The 21325-nt window shown below is 38.1% G+C and overlaps 1 protein-coding gene across 12 annotated transcripts in view; it reads left to right on the top strand.

The window, feature by feature from the left end:
• Positions 1–21325, top strand: part of EP400 (E1A binding protein p400) — a 49527-nt gene that overhangs the window by 19714 nt on the left and 8488 nt on the right. For 6 of the 12 annotated variants that reach the window (XM_086623642.1, XM_086623641.1, XM_086623638.1 and 3 more), the window contains 29 exons: positions 375–511; positions 879–1048; positions 1524–1698; positions 2105–2241; positions 2874–3060; positions 4026–4192; positions 5001–5155; positions 5664–5900; positions 6966–7130; positions 7976–8143; positions 10141–10232; positions 11000–11298; positions 12004–12206; positions 12308–12477; positions 12693–12889; positions 13358–13469; positions 14143–14286; positions 14579–14737; positions 15006–15089; positions 15690–15821; positions 15942–15986; positions 16097–16250; positions 16675–16916; positions 17473–17646; positions 17889–17936; positions 18956–19092; positions 19672–19728; positions 19849–19927; positions 20500–20700. In XM_086623642.1, the coding sequence (XP_086479768.1) occupies positions 375–511; positions 879–1048; positions 1524–1698; positions 2105–2241; positions 2874–3060; positions 4026–4192; positions 5001–5155; positions 5664–5900; positions 6966–7130; positions 7976–8143; positions 10141–10232; positions 11000–11298; positions 12004–12206; positions 12308–12477; positions 12693–12889; positions 13358–13469; positions 14143–14286; positions 14579–14737; positions 15006–15089; positions 15690–15821; positions 15942–15986; positions 16097–16250; positions 16675–16916; positions 17473–17646; positions 17889–17936; positions 18956–19092; positions 19672–19728; positions 19849–19927; positions 20500–20700 (4427 nt within the window). Of the gene's footprint in view, positions 1–374; positions 512–878; positions 1049–1523; positions 1699–2104; positions 2242–2873; positions 3061–4025; positions 4193–5000; positions 5156–5663; positions 5901–6965; positions 7131–7975; positions 8148–10140; positions 10233–10999; positions 11299–12003; positions 12207–12307; positions 12478–12692; positions 12890–13357; positions 13470–14142; positions 14287–14578; positions 14738–15005; positions 15090–15689; positions 15822–15941; positions 15987–16096; positions 16251–16674; positions 16917–17472; positions 17647–17888; positions 17937–18955; positions 19093–19671; positions 19729–19848; positions 19928–20470; positions 20701–21325 lie in introns of those variants that run through there. The other 6 variants (XM_086623640.1, XM_086623645.1, XM_086623637.1 and 3 more) reach the window with 5 other exon arrangements.

Below are 21325 nucleotides of genomic sequence, written 5' to 3'. Positions count from 1 at the left end.
AGTTAAATTCAAGGAGTAAATATGAACAGTTGGGACAAATGTGTCTTGTGTATCGTCTCAGATATTACTAATAGTGTTGTAGTCAGAATGGTTTAAGAATATAAGTAAGGCAAAGCTTGTTGTAGAGGTAGTATCTCTTATTCAAGCAGCTGATGTAGTTGAGGGAAAAATAGATATTAGATGCACAAGGGGTACTTGAGGTCTGAAAAATAATAAAGAATAGATTAGTCGTTAAAATATCTCCGTTACTATTGGATTTCAGTTTTAATGATAAATTTAGTGCTCTGCACTTTAAAAATCGGGGGAGAATATAAGCCACATGAATTGTCAAGAGTCTCCTTCTGCTGTTAACTGCTGTGTTTCCCCTTCTGTAGGTAACTGGGGCCCTCACCTTGTTGTTGTACGGAGCTGTAACATTCTGAAATGGGAGCTGGAATTGAAGCGCTGGTGCCCAGGGTTGAAAATACTTCTCTACTTTGGCAGCCAAAGGGAACTTAGGGCAAAAAGACAGGTACTGTGTTTTGCAACTGTTACACTGTTGTAGTTAGCTCTTCCCTTAACCTGCATTTATCTATATGTTCTTTACATCCTGATGGGATATGAGAAGTTTTTAGCACTTTAAGTTGTTTTACAAATAGTTTCACACCTAACAGTTCTAGATTTTCAGAGGCATTTTTGGAACTCCCCTGGTGTTGAGCAGTACATGCAATACTTAACCTGCTTTCTGAACTGGACTGTCATTCGAAGACCAAGGACTGTCTTTTAGAGTGCTTTAGGTCATAGCATCTTTCTGTTCTTAGTGAAGAAACAGCTAGTTGTAAGATGCTTGAGACTTCTGCTGTAACTTTTCGTCTCATCCTCTCTTTCCTTTTCTGTAGGGATGGACAGAACCCAACAGCTTCAATGTGTGTATCACTTCCTACAAACAACTGTTCAAAGGCCACCCAGCGTTTATGAAAATGCGGTGGAAATACTTAATAGTAGATGAGATGCAACAAATAAAGAACATGACAGAGAAACACTGGGAGGCACTTTTCAGTCTCCGCAGGTATGGAGCAGAGAATTACTTTCCTGCTGACAGTGGGTTTTTCTCTCTTCATGTCACACAGTTCTCTCTTTAACAGAAAACAGATAAAAACCCTCTTGATTTGGTCTGTCCAAATTCCTGTGCAACATACACCTACAGGGGTGCCTTGAGTTGAAACAATCAGGATTCAGAGACATGCTCGGGTTGTTCTTGTTGCCACTATTCTAACACTGTAGTTCTTCTTTGCTGATACTCTGTGCTCCTAAACAGATCTCCTTGTATGTTCCGACAGTTGCAATGAGGAAGCTAGTTTGGTGGTATATCCAACATTAAAAAGATAATTTATCCTAGATTTAATTTTATTAGCACTACTACTACTTCTGTGTGTCTGACAAGCCTAAAGCTACAGTAAACGGTGTTTGAATATTGGTGTCCTTTTCATAATGATGTTAGCTAAATGCTCTGTCAGTTAAAAATTTTCTTTTATTATTCACAGCCAGCATCGTTTACTCCTGATAGACACTCCTTTACATAACACATTGATGGAGTTGTGGACCATGGTACATTTTCTGATTCCGGGAATTTCCAGACCTTATCTAGATTTTCCAGTAAAAGCAGCTAATGAGGAGAACCAGGATTATTGCCATAAACTGGTCATCAGGTTACACAGAGTATGTTGTCATTTTTTCTCTTCTGTCCTAATACAATAGTTAAGCTGTTGGGGGAAAAAAAAAGGAAGAAAGGCAAAGATGTTGTTCACCTTGAAATTTCTGGCCTTTCTTAACACTTTGTTCGATTCACACAGAAAGTTCCGCTGAAAGCAGAGGTTTCTGCTACTGGAATAGTATGAAGATTTCTTTGAAAAAGTAATACAAAGCTCAGATTTTGGAGCGTAACATACAGAAATTAAAGAGCAAATTAATGCATATATAACTGTGTGCCTAGCAATATGATTGTGTATGATATACGAAGTTTATCACATCAAATGTGTTAGGTGTGAGTAGGTTTAGCTTCATGTTGTAAAGCTGTGTCTTTGAAGTGAGAAAATTTTTTTCCCTCAATTGTGAAATGTTTCAGATGATTCAGCCATTTATTTTGCGAAGATCAAAGAGAGACGTTGAAAAGCAGCTAACAAAGAAATACGAACATGTGCTCAAGTGTCGTCTTTCCAGTCGACAAAAAGCTATGTATGAAGATGTCATATTACAACCAGGGTAAGCAGTTCAAACAGCAGACAAAAAAGGGTGTCGTTTTTGGTGCTTAAACAAGACGATAAACGATTGTCACGATTGGAAGTGTTTTAGTTTTTTTTTTCTGAAATCATCTGTTAGGACCATTGAATAGAATGTAACTACATTGTAAATTGAAATTACAGGCAAGTGATGCTACGGGCCTAAGGAAAAATGTGCATTTAACTCTGGAACCTAAAATTCAAGTTGTAATGGTCAAGTTTGCAGCTATTTTGTGTTAAGATTTGTCCCTAGTCAGTGGTTCTCTACTTCTTAAAGCCAAAAGAGTTTCTTCTCCCACTCACCCGTTTATCTGTGCTGTGATATCAAGAGGTTATTGATAGGTGCAGGGATGAAACAGAAACAAAGCAGGTAATAGGGAGCTGCTTAGGTCGTAGTTGACTGGAAGGTAGCACTGGTCCTTAAGTTTTGTGTTTCCAAATTTATATTTGGTACAGGGCCACTTAAAATGCTCTAGGAAGCCCTAGGTAAATTCTAAGCTGTTTTAAGACTTTTACGTAACATACTGCTTTGCACATTCTCACCTTGCTGATTTAGGGACATCTCCATAAAAGCTGTACTTAAATGAATGTATTTCTGTATAAATTATTTGGTAGAACCCAAGAAGCCCTCAAAAGTGGACACTTCATCAGTGTCCTGCATGTCCTGATGCAGCTGCAGCGGATTTGTAATCACCCTGATCTGATAAACCCCCGGCTTTCGAGTACCTCCTATGTATCAGAAACACTGGAATACAGAACTGCGTCTCTGGTACTGAGTGCCCTAGAAAGGGATATTTGGAAGGTGAGTAGAAAAGTAAACTGCTTTTTCCTCTCTGTTGCCTTCTATAATTTCAACACTTAGTTATACATCATAAGTCTACCTAAAATTTATAAATAGAAGATATTCACTGTTCCATGGGTGTGCCTACCGAGTGCATGCTTGCTCCATCTCTTTTTTTTGTGGTAGTGGTTTGAGCTTTTCAAGTGGTTTGTAATGAGTAATTTTTCATGAACTGCTCGGTCGAAGAGAAATTAGCTTTGCTTTCATCATACTCACGTTTGCAGGAATTTTCCAGCACTGAAAACACTGTGTAGCACAGTGGTTATTTACCGCATTCTGTAATTTTCTTTCTGCTTTCAGTAGCTAAGGGAGAGCAAGACTTACTCTTTTTCACACAAGAGTAAACACGCTGATTCAGTGACTACATTAGTACACTTCTGTCAGTCTGTTTCAAGCACCACTGTCCGTGTTATCATTAAAGAAGTGATCTCCCTTCTTGAGATAATCAAAGGAAATAATTGCCTTAGAGAAAAATATGAGTAATGGAGCAGATGAGATGATCTTTTTGGTTGATCTTATTTCTGTCCTTCATGTTTTTCTACTCCTGAATTATATGTGTGCCTTTATAGTTTGGCATTTGAGCTTGATAGTTAACGAACACCTCCTAAGAATTCTATTTAATTATTTGGAAATTATGGCGTATGATACGTTGTTAAACGTGGCTTGCTTTGATTTCCATAACTGGCTAATGATTTCAATTCTTTTTCTACCGATGCTGATGCATAAAACGGGACTATCAGCTTAAGATATATTTCCAAGGTTTCCAGACAGTTTTGGCTAATAATTAATAGTTTACTTTTAAAACTTAGAGCATTTATTTCAGCTTAAAAAATAAAATAGAGAAAGTGTATTCAGCATAGAACATAGAGAGGACTTAACTGATCGGGTCATCATGTAAAATAAACCTTATTTTACAATGTCCCTAGGAATCAGACCTGTCTCTTTTTGATCTCATTGGAATGGAAAACAAAATGACTCATTATGAAGCACAAATGTTACCAAAACAAAAGGTTACTAGAAAGTTGATTGAAGAAATCTACAGCTCCCCTCCACCACCAGCTAGGCCCAACCCAGTGAAGCTCAAACCGAGCAGGTATGTACGACTGCCCTCCTTTTAAGCTGGAATTACAGGAGGAAAATGTAGTTCTGTTGCTGTGTTTACAAGAGTTCTGCCTGCATCTCTGGTAATGTCGGTCACACAAGACCTCAGCCTTGACTTTACTTTTTACTATTCTGTTGATTACATGTTTATCCTTGAAAATAAGAATTCTATTTTAATAGTTTTTTGAGGCATACAATTCCATTTGAGGTTTGTTTATGGATTTCCCATAGTTTTTACTTCACCAGCAGATGAATTTTGTTCTTGGGGCCCTTGTTTATGGCAAGGGAGTGTTGTTTTGCAAAAGTAGCATGGAAATGATACTTCAAGAGTAAGCTGGGCTTACAGTGTTAGCTGTGCTTGCAGTATTTCATAGCAGTAAATTTTTTAAGAGTGTTTCTCTCTTGGTGAGATAGTGATCTCAAAGTAATGTGCAGCTGTTTTTTTGCTGCAAAGTAGTCATCTGCCAGCATGTTGATGTCTCTCTGGGAATGATACGATGCTTTTTCCTGATACTGGTCTAGACTGTTTAAGCTGTTTGCTGTAATTCTGATGCATCCTGCATTAAATTGGATGTATGGCAATGAAAGTTTTCTTCTTTCTCGGACTTAGCAAATTGACTTTATAGAATATCCACACGTGAAGTTTGCTGAAGTTATGAGTCTTGCCAGCTTCAGCCGTCTGTAAGAAAGAGACTAGCATCTGATGAGACCAGTTTATACTTTCTTGAGGTGATAGAGTTTATTTTTAAAGGCCAAACTGTGATCTTCCTATAGATTTTGACTTTTCATATTCTTTTCAGGTTGTTTCAACCCGTTCAGTACGGTCAGAAACCTGAGGGCAGGACTGTAGTTTTCCCAAGCACTCAAATACAGCGCACGGTGACCACGGCGACGGTAACTCAACAGGGACAAGTACGAGGAAGATCGCCCATAGCTACAGTGTCTTCAAATCAAGGTAAGAGAGTTGGCACTGGGTTGGTTAACTTGAACCTCTGCATAGACAACGCAAGTTAATCTGTTAATAGAACTCCTTTCCCTCTAGCTTAATGCTCTAGAATACTAATGGCTTAAAAATGCCAACAGACTAAAGGCCAGTAAACTTCCCCACTAGTTTCTACGATATGATAATGCCAGTATAATGCAAAATTAAGCTTTGTGTAACCTGTTAGTATATAGAGTAAATACGGCACAGTTGGTACTTAAACCCTGATCGTGTGTAATGTTCTGTCAAAGATGGGAATTTACAGTGCTTTTGTGTATTTATTTAACCTTTAAACAATGCTTTCCAAATATATAATGTTGTAAAAATAGGATGGAGTAAAAGAAATCCCAGTCTGTAAGGACGAACCATTCCTGTAGCCGTTTTAATATCCTGTTGGAAGGTTTCTTTTTAATGCAGGTTGTTTAAAAGAGTGGAGTTAAAACCTCTAACAGCTTGCACAAACAACCCTTATTGATTGCAGCCGCAGCAGCACAGTTTCAGACAACTCAGGCTTCCACCAGTGCTCCAAGACACCAGCCCGCAGCGACCTTCACCACAGCAACTAGCACAGCCAACCCTGTGAAACCGCGGGGCCAGACCTCTGCGCAGCCCTCGCAGCTGGGCCAGGCCCAGCCCCAGGCCCCCTCGCACACCATCCAACAGAGTGTGCTGCCTCAGAGGCTGGTTCTCACCTCTCAGGCCCAGGCACGGTTGCCTAGTAAGTGGCCTCCCCTTTCAAGGTTTCTCCCACCTTTGTACTACAATGAGGTTAAGTTACTAGGCACCCTAAAATGTGTACAGAATCGTTGTTTTTTTTTCACTCTTCTGATTAGCCTTGCTCAGTATGTTGCTTTATGACCAAGGAAAATCAAAAATTGGATAAGAAACAATAGAATTGCTGTGGACATACATTAGTGGTGTCAACTTAATCTCCTATTTCTGCATGTTTCTTCTGCTGGCAAGACTTCCTTCAGACCAAATGTTTTAGCTCTATCCTAATTATTCCTTTCATATTAAGCACTAATCCATCGCTAAAGGCCTCTCTGTCGGAGAGGAACGTCGCAACTGTTAGGCAGAGAGAAGCGATGAGGCTTTGCTTTAAGGTTGTATGTGCACTGCCTATTAGCATGTGTGTAGAGTACTGAGCACTGATGTATTAATTTTATCTCTGGGGTAATGCACTGCCTTTACAAAAGCTAAGTTTTCACGCCAATGTTTTCTCTAGATCGTAAAGCTTAATGCTTAAATGCCTCTAACCTTTCTGCATTTAAATCACAAAAAGCTTGGTCCTTGTCACTTTAAAGCTTTTTGATTTGTCTAAGTGCAGATTGCTTAATATAAATCACGTTTCGTCAACAAATTTCAGGCCATTTAAAATGTGTATTTACAATGCCACGTGTGTGACTATTTTTGTCTCTTCCTTAAACCTTCCTTTGTGCTCTTGAAAAGGCAGTGGAAAATCACTTTAATGTCTATACTCGTTCTGTTACAAAGTGTCACATGAGTTTTCAGGTAGCTCTTAACCTTTTTGCTAATGAAAGTGATTAACTTCTAAAATGTTGATGTTCTTACCCTTTAAACAATCAGCTTTTTTCCAGTTAGTCCAACAAATATAGAAAGCAATACCTGCTTAACTTTTATATGACACTTTTGATGCACTAAGTATAATTATGCATGGAAGGCGCTTCAGCACCAGTTTACTAACCAAAACTTAGAACTGTGAATGTTGAACAGCCCACCTCCTACTTTGTTTTTTTTTAATGCCTGTTTCCCTCCTTAACAGGTGGTGAGGTAGTAAAAATAGCCCAGCTGGCTTCTATAGCAGGAGCACAAGGCAGAATCGCTCAGCCAGAGACCCCTGTAACGCTGCAGTTCCAAGGGAACAAGTTCACTTTATCACATAGTCAACTTCGCCAGCTCACTGCAGGGCAACCTTTGCAGTTACAAGGTACTTATTTCAATACTGGGTGTTTTCCATTATTTAGAACGCTGATGTTTTGATATGGGCAACATGTTCCTTGTTGTTACATGTTAAGGAGATTTTTCCATCCCTACTGCTTGTACTGTTCTGCTCCACCTGTTTTGTGCGTGACGGGGATAACAAGGTATCTCTGTTTTGAAAAATAGGTGCCTATCAAATGAAAGACATAGTTACTTTCTTTTTCTACATTGTATTTCAAGATTTTATTACTGAATTTGTTTTCACATGTATGCAATACAGCTAAAGTAAGGTGAGGCATTATTTCGGATAAACTCCGTGATGAACAGAAACAGACAAAATTGAGGATGTTCTTGGTTTGTTCTGAAATGGTGTAAATAGTACTTCAGGATTGGTGTGCCTCTGAATTTTGACCCAAATATTGCCCTGACCTGCATGCTCTACCTACAATATATTTTGCCCTCAAATTTCCGTGACTGGTGGTATGTGTGTCACCAAATTTGGGAGAACCTGGAAATCTTGATTCTCTATGGCCAACAAAATAAATAAAAGGAACACTAAGTGAGGATTGTTTGGTTGATTTGATTTCGTCCAAATTCTGTATAAAATACCTAGATTTAGAATGATACCTCGACAATGTGAAACTCCTCTTTAACTAGGAAGACTTACGTGTTTTCCGCTTATGGGATATTATGGAACTTTAAATCAGATTGGTGTGATGAATGTCTGGGAAAATTTAACGTAATTTGAAACAGTAACGATCAGTTTGTAACAGTAGTATCTTTTACTAGAGAACACTATTTATTCTTTTGCGCTCTATCCAGCATAGTTTTTTTTAAATCCTCCCATTGCAGGAAGTGTTCTTCAGATCGTTTCAGCACCTGGTCAGCAGTATTTGAGACCTCAGGGTCCCGTTGTCATGCAGACGGTTTCCCAAGCAGGAACTGTTCAGAACGCTCTGAATGCTTTAGGAAACCAGCATCAAGCAGGTGTCCCGACTTCCACAGCAGTGACACAACAAGGTAGGTTTTCTAGCCTGGAAAAATGTCTCTATATAAATATTCAATTACTAAAATCCACCTTGATACGTAATTCCAAATTGTTATAGATGGTAATTTTGTAAGTTGAGTTGAGAAGCAGTTAAACTGTGAAGCAAATCCTTCTGATTTGTGTGTGTTGTGCACCGGAGTTTTAGATAACTTTTTAGTACAAACTTGGGAGAGCTTGAAATTGTATTAAATATGTAGAACATTTTTTTTACCAGTTGTGTCTTGGGTCAGATTTTTGTGGGAAGAAGTGGGTTTGAAATAGTTTTTTCAAAGAACGATCAGGATGATTATTTTTTTCTACTGACAGAGAATGTCCAGGAAATCTCACTGGTTTTCCACACTGATTTTTCTTTTATCTAATTTTCTTTGCTTCTCTATCTAATCAAGCTACTGTTTTCCCTTTCCCTCTGCAAATACTGCTTAGGTGCTTGGTGCCTTGCTGCAAATGTGATCAGTTCTTTGCTTAAAACCACAATCAAGATGTTGATCAAAAAACAGTAGAGAAATTGCTGTCTAGGATGCATTTACAACAAAACAGCAGGTTGTTAAATGATGATAAATGTAGTGCTAAGAGTTTTTTCCCTGGAAATGGCCATCTGCTGTAATTTTCTCCGGATATAAACCGTTCCCTCAAAATAGACTGTTTACTGCTTCTTTTTGATGTGTTCCTGTGCCCTTGAAGTTCATATTTTGATTTTCTGAAGAGTAAACATCTCATCATAAAAAGGGGAGAGGAAGCTTCTACAGCCTCCCAGTTGTTGGGAGGTAAAGGATTTCCGTCATAGTTTGGAATATCTGTGGCTCAAATGTTTCACCCTCCAGCTCTGATTACATTACAGGTACTCCTAATATGGCCAAAGTTCAGAATGAAAATTGATGTAAGATTTCTACAAAAACTCACGCATCTTGCTACTCTCATGATGGTAAAAAGAGAGCTCCGTTAAAAGCAATAATAAGTATTGTTTCCAGTTGATAAAATAAAACACTGTTCTTCGGAGGAAAATGTAAAGCATATTGAAAATACTTACTTTGACTTTCTGAATTTTGGAAAAAATGCCAAATAAATTCCATTGCTTTGGGTGATTGGAAACTATAATTGCTGGGCTCATGTGTAGCTGTGTAGTAAAATCGGATTTATACTGGCTATCTGTATTAGCTTGTTTGTAATGAAAATGTGGAAAGGCAAAGCTTAAACCTCTGCTTACTCCTTGGAGTCTGTAATCTTAACGTAAGGACTAACTCCTGCTTGCGCACTTGAATGCAGTTCTTCAAGGGTGTACGGCCTTACAATACAGTTTCACGCTGACTAGTGCAGGGTTGTGCTGCTTTTCTAGTTCAAATAATCAGTGCTGACGAGCTGAGATGGAAAATTAAATATCCTCTCAAGGAAATAACCGCTCTGGAGTGTCTGTAGTTTGCGAGTGCATGAGGAGTACTCCTGCAGTTTCGATTAGTTTCCTTGTGTGTAATGATCTTATGGTTTAGTTAGGTGTCTGGGGAAACATTTGCTAGCAGTTGAATGCAGAAGAATGCTGCTGTGAGATTCCATCGTATAGTTTCATGAATTTGTAGATATGCTGAATTCATATGTTTTCTGAAAAATCTTAGGTGATTTGCTTGAGATAAATTAGAACAATCTTTTCCTGATTTAGAATATAAGTTCTAAATGTCCTACCTATTGCACTATACATGACATTTTGCATAAACTACAAATGCAGCAGGTCTTCCTGCAAAGAAAAGTAAAATTCCATTGATCTGGCTTGGATTTTCATGAAAAACAGTTGATGTACATATCTGTCAGATATCTGATGTGTAACAACGTACAAATTTGCAATGCCCAGTGGATATTTAGACTAAAAATTTGTCTGCCGTTATGATGTGTTACAGCTATGAAATGTCTACTTATTGAAAACGATAAATGAAACACATCTTCACGAGAATAAATAGATAAACACAAGGTTTATCCTCAGTTTGTATTCCAGGTAGAACGGCAGTTACTAATCTGTCATCTACTGACATAGGAGCAGCGCTAAAACCAGCACCTACACATGGACAATCACAGGTACTTAATTTTTATTTTTTTACGGAAACACAACTTTCCAGCATTGATACTAAGTCCATATAATAGTTGGAAGCTGGAATTTACAAAGTTGGAATTAGTTCGTAACTTTAATTACAGAGTAAGTAAAAAACCCAACTTTTGTCAGTATTTCAGGTTCACAGATCTGATGCATTTTTAACTATAATCCATATTTTAAAATAAATTCTGGTGTATAAAAACAGCTAACAGCTTTCTTGTGCTGTGATAGCAGACAGATTCTTATAACAGATATGTTGTAATTATGTGGTAATGCATGAATAAAGGAATCATAAGATTTTCTGTGTTTTGAACATAAAGGCAACTGGGCAACTTTTTACAGATTTCTAATCTTAACAAGTTTTTAGAAAAGATACTCAAGCAACCTATAAAGCATAGGGAAACATCAGGTATACATTAAACTGTGCAAGAGCCTGCACCTTATCATTATTAATGTGTTAACTGTCATGTCCCAAACTTAAATGATTAATTTAGTTTTATTTCCAGAACTATGAAAATGTGCTTTAAAAAAAGAAAGATACTAAACTAAGATAGAATTAAGTCTTAAATATGATTGAGTTTAGCTGTAGTCTTCAACTTTTATCTGAAATTTACACCTTTTGTGATTGCTCTAAGTAGTTGTTATAATCGAGGATGTTGGTCCTGATAGCTTCATTCTAAAGAAACTCAAATTCCTTAGTGATTGTGATGAGCAGCAAATGTTTTTTTTTTTTCAACTTTTCTTGGCAAAGGAAACATATGAAGAAAAGAACCGGCTTTTGAAGGAGCGGCTAGACAGAATATTCTCTGGCAATGAGCGCCGATGTTCGCGGGCCCCGATGTATGGCAGGGACTTGCTGAGTGTTTGTTCTTTGGCTGGTGAAAGGAAGCCCTCTCAGCTGTCTTCCAGTGAAGACAACAGTTGGAGGTGGGCTGGCTTCGTGAACTGTTGCCTTTCTTCAAGTGCCTCCGGAGGCCCAAGCAACCCGTTGCAAGAAATGATCCTGACTTTGGTTCAACAACAAGAATCTCTAAAAGATGTTGTTAACAGGTAATATGAGACCCTGCCTTGGAAGCCTTTACCGCATTTAGTTATTTCTTAAACCCTCCTTTACAAAAGAGCTTTAAAACCTTGTCTCTGTGAGCTTGTTTGGTTTAGACTGATTTGTTTAGCAGTGAATGATATGCAGTATGAACATAAAAATAACAGTCACTTCTGTTTCTTTTGGGATCTTTATAATAAACAGTTTCCAGTGTCTCATTCCTAATTTCAAGCCCAAATTCAGCTGACCGTACTTTAGCTTACTTTCATGTGCTTTGGTAGGTACCTCTTGGAGCCAACCAACAAGAGTTAAGACACAGCGATGCAGGCAGAAGCTACTTTAGCTAAAACTGACATTTAGTGGATTGTGTGCAGAGCAATAGCCGCAGTTTTCTAGAAACAGGAAATGCAATTAAAATTCCTCAAACCTTTCTGAATTGCTTTTAGTAAGTGACTGAATACAGTGGTCACAGTGCAAACACCTTAACAGAAACTGTCATCAAAGCAGACAAAACAAAACCGAACAAAAAGATAAAGGGAAATAAAGAACATTAACACTTTGAAGGTGTGCAGCACTTACGAAGTTACTTTAACAAAGCGGTTAGATAGTAGAGTAAAATTACATGATTGACAGGCTGAAAATCATTGCTGCAGATGATCATGTTGTATGTAACTTTTTAAATTGGTATTCCCTTGTTTTGATGCTTTTCACAGGGCTCTCTTCGTATTGCCAACTGCAGTTGCTGCTCCCCCGTGTTTGTATGTAGCAAATCCCCCCCCTTCCTACAGTCACAGATTGAAACTGCTTAAGCACAGGCTTAAGCAGAAGGCAGCTCCACACTTGCATCAGTTGCAACAGATTACAGCTCCCCACTTGCTACAGTTCCCTGACCTGCGGCTGGTGCAGTATGACTCAGGTAAAGGAGGACGTTTGGTGATAATGTTTTGGTAGTTTCCTGTTTCACAGGAATGGAATGTCTGTATAAAACAATTATTGGTTTTCTCGTTTGAAATATAGGAAAATTAGAAGCTCTTGCTGTCTTGCTTCAAAAGTTGAAATCCGAAGGGCGCCGTGTGCTGATTTTGTCACAAATGATTCTGATGTTGGACATACTGGAATTGTTCCTGAATTTCCATTTCCTCACATTCGTGAGGATTGATGAATACGCTAACTATGAGCAACGGCAGGTAAGTTTGCCCTGGTGATTGTCCACTGTCACAGCAATATGTGCTGCTCAGGCTTTTGTATGCTACGGCAGGGGAAGGAAGTTTGCCTTGTTTCTCACTCATTTTGAAACTCCTGACTTGTTTTTGTCTTTTTTATTAGGCTATAGTGAACTTTGTTTGATATTTTATTTTGATATATAGTTTATTTGCTCTTTGCTTTTGTTCTGTTTATGTAGGAGCTGATGAAAATTTTCAACAGAGACAAGCGCATTTTCTGTGCCATCCTTTCCTCTCACAGTCGTTCCACTGGAGTAAATCTTGTTGAAGCAGACACCGTTGTGTTCTATGACAATGATCTAAACCCAGTGATGGATGCAAAAGCTCAGGAGTGGTGTGACAGGATTGGGAGATGTAAAGATATCCATATATACAGGTGATGGTTACAGAGCAATGACCGCTCTTTAACATGCTTTTATGGAAGGTTAATTCCCATAACGCTACTCTGTATAATCTGAACTAAAGTGGAAACAGTGCTGAAAACTCCCATCTCACTGCAATAAAAAAGATGCCAGGTTATCGTAAGAGAATGTGATCTTTCTTAACACTAAATGTAATGAATGAATATACTTGCATGGTTTTTTTGTTAGTTTACATGGAATTTTTTAAGTTAGGTGTTTTTTGATTTTTATTTAATTACACTAATTGTTAAAAGAAAGCTTTAAAGTAGAGATGGTAGTATGTGTTTTATTCTCGGCCTGTATCAGAACTAAAAGAAAACCCCACAAACCACCACATTTTAAGAAGTCAGTTTTATTCTCTAAGAGCAATTTCTCCTTTTGTTTCTGAAAGCGTTTTTGGAAATTACTTACCAGATTTCTATTATTTTTCCTTTTTCTTTTAGGCTTGTCAGTGGTAATTCTGTAGAAGAGAAGCTCTTGAAAAACGGCACAAAGGACTTGATCAGAGAAGTAGCTGCTCAGGGAAATGACTATTCAATGGCCTTTTTAACACAGGTAAGTTAATATTCAAAATACGTTCAAACGCCTGTGTTGTAGTGTTTAATAAATTCAAGCGTCTGTGGTGGAGTGTTTAATAACAGTTTAGTAGGCTAGAATTGATAGGTTAGCATATTAGATTTCATGATTGCTTTAACTCTAGGAGTTAGGGCCACATTCTCTTAAGTACTGTCCATCTGCTCTTGTTCTGTTACTTGCATTGTGATGCACAGGCATCACCTGTGTGACTTAATATATTCTGGTTTCTTGCACCTGCTGCAAAATTCTGCAGAGTTTGTAAGGATGAAGGTTTCAACAACTTCAAAAATGTGACATGTAAAGTTTCGGTATTTAGTTGCTGCTCTGAAGATGCAGAAGACAGTGTCTGCACTGATGAACCTCGTCCATCCCTTCTGGCACTCCCAGTATGGTGGTACAGGATGAGAGTGTGTATTTCTGACTTCCATATAAATGAACTGTTAACACTTTATTCTACTCTGTAGTCCTACAGGAGAGTTTCAGAAGAGAAAACAGACAATTTTGCAGAAATAATAGAGGTTTATTTTTTCTTTAGTCAGTCTATAGTTTATAAAGTCATTAAACCTGAGCTAATTCAAAGTTATATAAAAAAATAGAATGGTCTTGAAAGCTGAATGTACTTCGCTTTTTTTTTCCCCTTCTGTTTACCAAGCAAACGATTCAGGAATTGTTTGAGGTTCATTCTCCTATGGAGGATTCTGGATTTAGAGTGAAAGCAGAAGAATTTGTAGTACTTTCTCAAGAGCCATCTCCAGCAGAAAATATTTCACCTAAAGTTGCAAGACCATTCATAGAGGTAATTGTTAACACGTACATTAAAAATCCAGCTCTGTAACGTTAGTATTAAACAGTATTTATTTGGGTAAATTCTGTCAGTCTCTTTTTCTGGTAGTTTTTATGTTATTTTGTCATTTTCCTTGTAACAAAACTTCCTAAAGCCCACCATTGTATACATTCTAGGGACTGTTTCTTTTGCCTCAGCACAGACTTATTCCAGAAATTCGTGCTGGATTTCAGTGAACTTCTTACGGGATTTCTTTCCATGTTTCTGAAGTCTTCATTGTTTTTTAAATACCTCTTTCTGAAAGGCCCTCAACAGTATTGAACACGAGAATGAGGAGTTGAATGATTGCATACAAGACATAGGATTTGAGTCAAGCATGGAACCTTTAATCTCAGAGCTCTGTGAGACAAAATACAACGAAGAGCCCTCACAGCTGCAGGAGTTAGTTGCTGTTGTGGATCAGGTACCGTGACTTTCCGTTAATACTTGGTTAAAAAGTAATGTTTAATGCAAATATTTAAATGTCTTTGCAGTCTGGCCTTAAAGCAACTTTTTGTCTGTGAGATTGATACTCCCATTAAATGAATGGGAGATCTCCTACTGATTTAAGATGTTAAGCCATCAGAGAGGGAGATTAGTTTTAAGGAGACCTTTAATACACTCTCCTTCAGTTAAAATTTCTTTTATTATCCTCCATGCTAACTTTTTTTTTCCTTGATGTGCTCTCTCAGCTGACTCCGATTGAGAAGTATGCTTTGAATTATTTAGAGCTCTTCCATGTTTCAGTTGATGAGAATGAGCCACGGTTGAATGAGGTAAAACGACAAATCTTTCTTTTCTATGTTGTTCTGTCACAGTATGTACAAGCAGGGTTATATTTTCCATGTGAAGTGGAAGTTTCTCCAATAACATGGAATATATTGTAGACATTTCTGTGATCTTCTCTTGCTGTACTTCATGAACACTGGAATGCCTTACGGAGAGCTTATTATTTTGGGATTCTCATGGTTTAAGCAGGTGTCAATTCTTAACTTCTTTTTTATAAAATGGGAATGACATTCTTCAGCACATCTCAGCAAATATTTATTGTACTCCATTGATAGCAGGGGAGAAAAAAATATCCATTAATTTCAGTGAGGCTGCTTATTTAGGTAAAGGAGCTGAGTTCTGATTGTCTTGGTTGTTTAACTGAAATTCGGAGTTTGCTTTATTTTGAGGGTGTAAAGACCCTCAGCAGACACCAAAAAAATCTCTTCTAAATGATTATGAAAGTGTCTGTTAAGAAATTGCTGTAAGATTTCTGTGCCTGAAAATATCAAAGTTCAAGAGGTTTGTCCATGGAAATACAAATTGATAACTTTTAATCCAGTGTCTGTTGTTGCATAAAGTTAATAAGGACTCCGTTTTTCATCTAGATGGAATTGAAAACTGCAAAGAAAGCATGGGAAGTCCAGCATATGAAGGAGTTAAAGGAGGAAGAACAAAAACTGCTTTGGGAGGATGAAGAAGAACTTCTAACCTACACTCGGGAGGATGCATACAACAAAGTAATTCCTGATTAATCTTGTTTTTCTAAGTAGTGTATTTCTTAACAGTTATTCTGAGAATACCTTTTCCTTCAGAGTTCGGTTGGATCATTTGAATTGTGTTCTCTTTTTGCTGTGTAGGAATATATCTATGAAGGTCCAGATGGACAAACTGAAATAATGCCAGTAAGTAGAAGTAACACTAGGCACCTAAAAAACCAGGCTTTTTATATTTTGAAACATAAATATCAGCGGAGGGTTAATATTGCAGTAACTACAAATTTTGTTCTGTGTAGCTTTGGACTCCTCCCACTCCACCTCAGGATGACAATGATATCTACATAGATTCTGTTATGTGCCTGATGTACGATACCACCCCTATTCCAGAATCAAAGTTGCCCCCAGTGTATGTCAGAAAGGAACGTAAACGACACAAAACAGATCCATCTGGTAAGTGTTTGTTCAAAATCATACGGAGACTTATCGCTGAAAGTTAGAAAAATAGGGGATTTTTCATACCTCCTACATGTCTGCTCCAGTAAAAATCAAATTTGCAGGTTTGAAGAGATGAAAATTCTTGTCTCACCGTGGTCTTGAAGCAATAGAATCACTGGAAGCTGTGGTTCGTACAGTGTGTCTTTCTATTTAGGCATATAGGTGTTTTTGAAAAGACAATTTTAGAAAACAGGCGTTCTACTGTGTGAATTAGGACAAGGCTGATCTTACTTTCTATCAGTTATTTACTGACAGTATGCTTTTGAGAGGCAGTGGGGAATACTCTGCACACATGTATGAGGGTTTTGCAGCTACAAGTAGCAGAGGAATCGAAGAATGGTAGTAACTCTTTACCAAGAATGTGGGTTTTTTATCTTAGCTGCAGGTAGGAAGAAAAAGCAACGTCATGGAGAGACAGTTATTCCACCTCGTTCACTTTTTGATCGAGCAACTCCAGGAATGTTGAAAATGCGCCGAGAGGGCAAAGAGCAAAAGAAAAACATCTTGTTGAAACAACAAACACAATTTGCAAAGCCTTTGCCGACTCTTGTCAAACCAGCTGCCGAAGCTGGGCAGGATAATCCAGAGTGGTTGATTAGTGAAGACTGGGCACTTCTGCAGGTCAGATGATACCTGCACCTTTTGCTGTTATTATTTATTGCATTTTGCTTCTAATTTTAGAAATGACTCTTTCTGCACTTTACCTCTTCGAGGTTATTTCTAATTCTTAATGGCTAGTTTGGCATTTTGCTAACTCAAAACAGATTGCCTATCATTTGTGTTCCTCTAAGGATAAATTAAAGGTTAATCCACAAAATGCATGAATAAGTCCTATTTTTCTTGTAGAGACCACTCACTGTTATGTTCCGGATTAGTTATGCTGTCTGGACATTGAATAATGCAGCTAAGATTCTCCCCACCTTTAAGAAGAGAGCAGCACTTGAATGGCAGCTCTCTCTTCCTCTCAGACCAATCTGCAAGGGTTCTCTTGCTCGTCTGCCTGCGTAATGGCATTTTATCCTTATTTATTCTCTGTAAATGGAGGTGAACCCATAGCCTGAGCCCTAAGCTGTCGGTGTGATGGCAGTAATGGTGTGTGGACACATGCAGATAAGGGTGGGTTTGGAAGACTGGAATGATTTGTCGTCTGAAGCTTTTGTACCTTTATCTCTTGTAGGCAGTGAAGCAGCTGCTGGAGCTTCCTTTAAATCTTGCTGTTGTATCGCCAGCACACACTCCCAATTGGGACCTTGTTAGTGATGTTGTTAACTCGTGCAGCAGAGTCTATCGCTCTCCAAAACAGTGCCGAAACAGATACGAAAATGTCATTATTCCAAGGGAAGAAGGAAAGGTGAGTTTACATAGAATGATGCGTCTTTTTTTACCTTAAGTTTGTAGAGTTTTTTTTCCTTATCTCCGTAAACACTTGTTTTTTGTTAAATGTTTCAACAGTGTAAATAAATAACTTTTAAAAGTTTGTAAAATTATCCTCATCAGGATTTCCACTTATTTTATGTGATTTCTTTGAAAAGAAAAAGCAGCTGAACAAAATCTTCCACAAAAGATCATCTAACTTTCCTTCTTATTTTACAGCTAATGTACGAAGCTAATCCTAAAAAGAAGACAAAAAGTATTTATAAGGTGTGCATTGGTATTTTTTCAAAATCAAATCTAGACACTGTGGTATTTAGCAGCAATGGAGGTGGGCAGATATTCATATGAGATCCATGTTGAGTGTTGCTTGAGTTCAGAAACATCAATTAAAATTCCATATTTATTTTTTCTTTCTTTGTTGATACAGTGGATTGACACCAGACTTCAGCTTTTGGATTTAATAGATAAATCTTAAATCATGCAAGAAGTTTGTGATTTCACTTAAACTGTAGTGGGTATTTTTCCACCTAACAACCACCATGTGACTTGTCCTGATTATTATGCTGGTACTTAAGATCTGTAAGAATGTACTTCATGCTAGGGTCTAAGTGGATGACAAACATGTAGTGAATTTAATGCTCGAAGCACCTGTTAGTAGATGAGGATGATAGTACGCTACAGGAACGAAAGTAAATTCCATGATTATAAACAACTTTTTCCAGACCATACAGCAATTTAGTGGCAGAGCTGGGTAGACAATCTAGAACTTCTGACTGTAGTCCCATTCTCTGACTGATAAGCAGGTTTGTCCCTGACTGGCAGTTTCTGCTTAGGAGAAGCGAAACGTTAGGATGGCATGGTGTGTTGGATGTTAACGTAGCTTTGCTGGGAGAGCAGTGCAGTGATGGTTTTGTTGCATTATGTGTGCGCTATGCATAACTATAAACTAATGGGCTCGTGGTTTGGGTACTGAATTAAACTTGCAAAATCTGAACTAAAGCAAAGATTCTTTTTCGAATTAGAGTTTGCCATTTGGTATGTCCCCAAGTGCTGATGCCAGTGTGACCGCGAAAACCGCTCCTTGTTTTGCTCTTTCTTTATATATTTCCCGTAGAGTTTTGCGTAACAGTAAGTTATCAGTGACACGAGGCAGAAACCAGTCTGTGATAGATATGTTGGAGGACGTTTTTAAATAACCCACAAGCGCGCCATGTGTTTATACATAGACAAAACGCCAGCGGGTGTGTTCGCCATTGAAAGTTGGTTGTTTTTTTTTATTTTTTTAGACTAAAAACAGTCGCCCACTCCGTACCAACCAGATCTATGCTCAAGATGAGGGTGCCACCCACACACAACTTTATACTAATCATTTTGAGATGATGAAAATGATTGCAGGGAAAAGAAGTCCACCCATCAAACCTCTGTAAGTTGTAACTGGGATCAGTCGATCTCCCTGTCACCACAGATCTCCTGGAGACTCTGTTCTGAGTTGCTCTTGCAACTGAGAGTTATTTTACACTGTTTCAAACTGCTGTTTTGATTCTCTGTTCTTGAGCTCTTCCCTTGCATCCTGACCTTGTGTTACCGGAACACCTTCATATTTCACGTGTTTGCATTAGCTTTTACTCAGTGCATGAATTTGTTTTGTGTGACTAAGAGCAAAAGAGCACTCAGTTGTTTTTTTTTAAATCTGCTTTATAAACTACACTTTCCATTTTCCTGAATTGCAAACATTTTGATGTCTATGTTGTTTAGTAGTACATTATGTTCTATGTATATTCCTTTATATTACGGCAGTAACTTTTTATGTATTCATTTAATATTTACTCTGAGTCTTTCTTAAAATGTCTATCTGTATGCAAGCTCCTACTTGCATATATCATGACATACATGAATGTCATGACAACTTCACCAAAACTGCCAGTGTCATCCACTAAAACATGTGAAATTAAATATTAAGTTTTTTTTCTGTCTCCAGTAATACAGTTTTGCTCAATTTCAGACTTGGCATGAATCCTTTCCAGAAGAATCCAAAGCATGCATCAGTGCTTGCAGAAAGGTGGGCACACTGTCTTAAAGGAGTTCATGATTCCATAAAAGTGCTTTTTTTTCTTTCCCTTTTTAAATTTCAGTTATTTATTTTTAATGATTGCGTACTTTGCCTTATAATTGTTTCTAGTGGAATCAACTATGATAAGCCACTTCCTCCAATTCAAGTTGCATCCCTCCGAGCAGAACGTATTGCAAAAGAGAAAAAGGTACAGTCTCTCTCTCAGCTGTACATATGACTGCAGTAGTAAAAAAATTAGACAACAGAGGAAGTAAAACAAAAGCCGCCTCCTGGGAGAAGTTTGGCAGTAGACTAAATGTTATGGGCAGCTGCAAATTGTTCATATATTAGGGTTTAAATATCCAAGGTTTCCTTGGGCTTGTATGTCACACTGATAATCATCGTTTAGAAGCATCTTTTTGGAAAACATATTAAAAACCATAAAAATCTTGTTTTATTCTTGACTATTCTGTAGCCTCCTTTCTTATATTATTCAGAAGGAGATACTTGTCCTGGCTGTTGGTGGTAAATCACTTGTACTATGCTCTAAGCCACAGAACCATCAATCTAGCTTGTAGTTTGAAACTAGTTAGGTCACGTATCTTGGAGCTACAGAGTTACAGCGAAGACACATTTGTCTGTTGTCTCTGCATACACACATATAATACATGCTTATAATTAAAGCGGTTTTGTTTGTTATTTTGTTTCATTAAAAAAATACATGCTGATTGTTACACGCACTGTTTTGAAGACTGTGAAGCTCACGCTTTGATTTCCTAGGCTTTGGCTGAACAGCAGAGGGCACAGCAACAGGCAGGCCCACAGCCTCAGCAGCAGCAAGCTGGCCAGCAGCAAGCCCAGCAACCCGCTGTACAGCAAGCACAAGCCCAACCTCAGCCGCAAGCTCAGGCACAGGTAGTTCCGCAGCCCCAGGCAGTAGTGCAGACTGCAGTAACTACTGTGGCCAACACAGCAGTATTGGTAAGAAAGGGAGGGCTTGGTGCCTCTGGTGTAGTAACTTTAGTTACTCTGTTAGTTCTTCTGTGTGTACTGAATTTGTGGGTTTTATTTTCTCTGGAAAATGAGAATTTCAAGTCAGTAGAGTGAGATAAAAGCTATTTCTTTCTTTCTCCCCTCCCCCCCCCCCCGAGTATGCTGGGTATCTTCTTTTTTTCTCATTGATTACGACTGTGTTCGTATTGTTATAGCAGTAGGTCTTGGCATTCTGAGGTGGAAAAACACGATATCCTTTGCAAAAATTTTTGCCTTTTTCGGTTTAGAATTTAATTTCATTTAATTTAATCAAAGTCTGAGCAAGTACATTTACACAGTCAGTGAACAGTGTTTATACTGAGAACTTGGAGAATAAAGAGAAAGTAACTGTAAGAGCTACTCTGTTAAGGTAGCTTAGAAACCAAAGCCTTATTAACCCTTGCAAGGCAAATGGAATGTTGCATCCTACAGGACCGACCATGGTTGTTTTATTGCAAATCTGTGCAAAGTTTTCATGGCTTTGTTAAATCTAGAGGTTGTTTTAATGAATCTTATGACAGGTCTGGCTTTTGTTTTTAGAGCCAATCCAGTTTGCATACTAACGTGTGCAGGC

This window comes from Tauraco erythrolophus, chromosome 19 (assembly GCF_009769465.1).
Source record: "Tauraco erythrolophus isolate bTauEry1 chromosome 19, bTauEry1.pri, whole genome shotgun sequence".
In the NCBI taxonomy this organism is placed as follows: domain Eukaryota; kingdom Metazoa; phylum Chordata; class Aves; order Musophagiformes; family Musophagidae; genus Tauraco; species Tauraco erythrolophus.
Note: the sequence above shows the minus strand (reverse complement) of the source record. Positions and strands in the feature narration are given on the sequence as shown.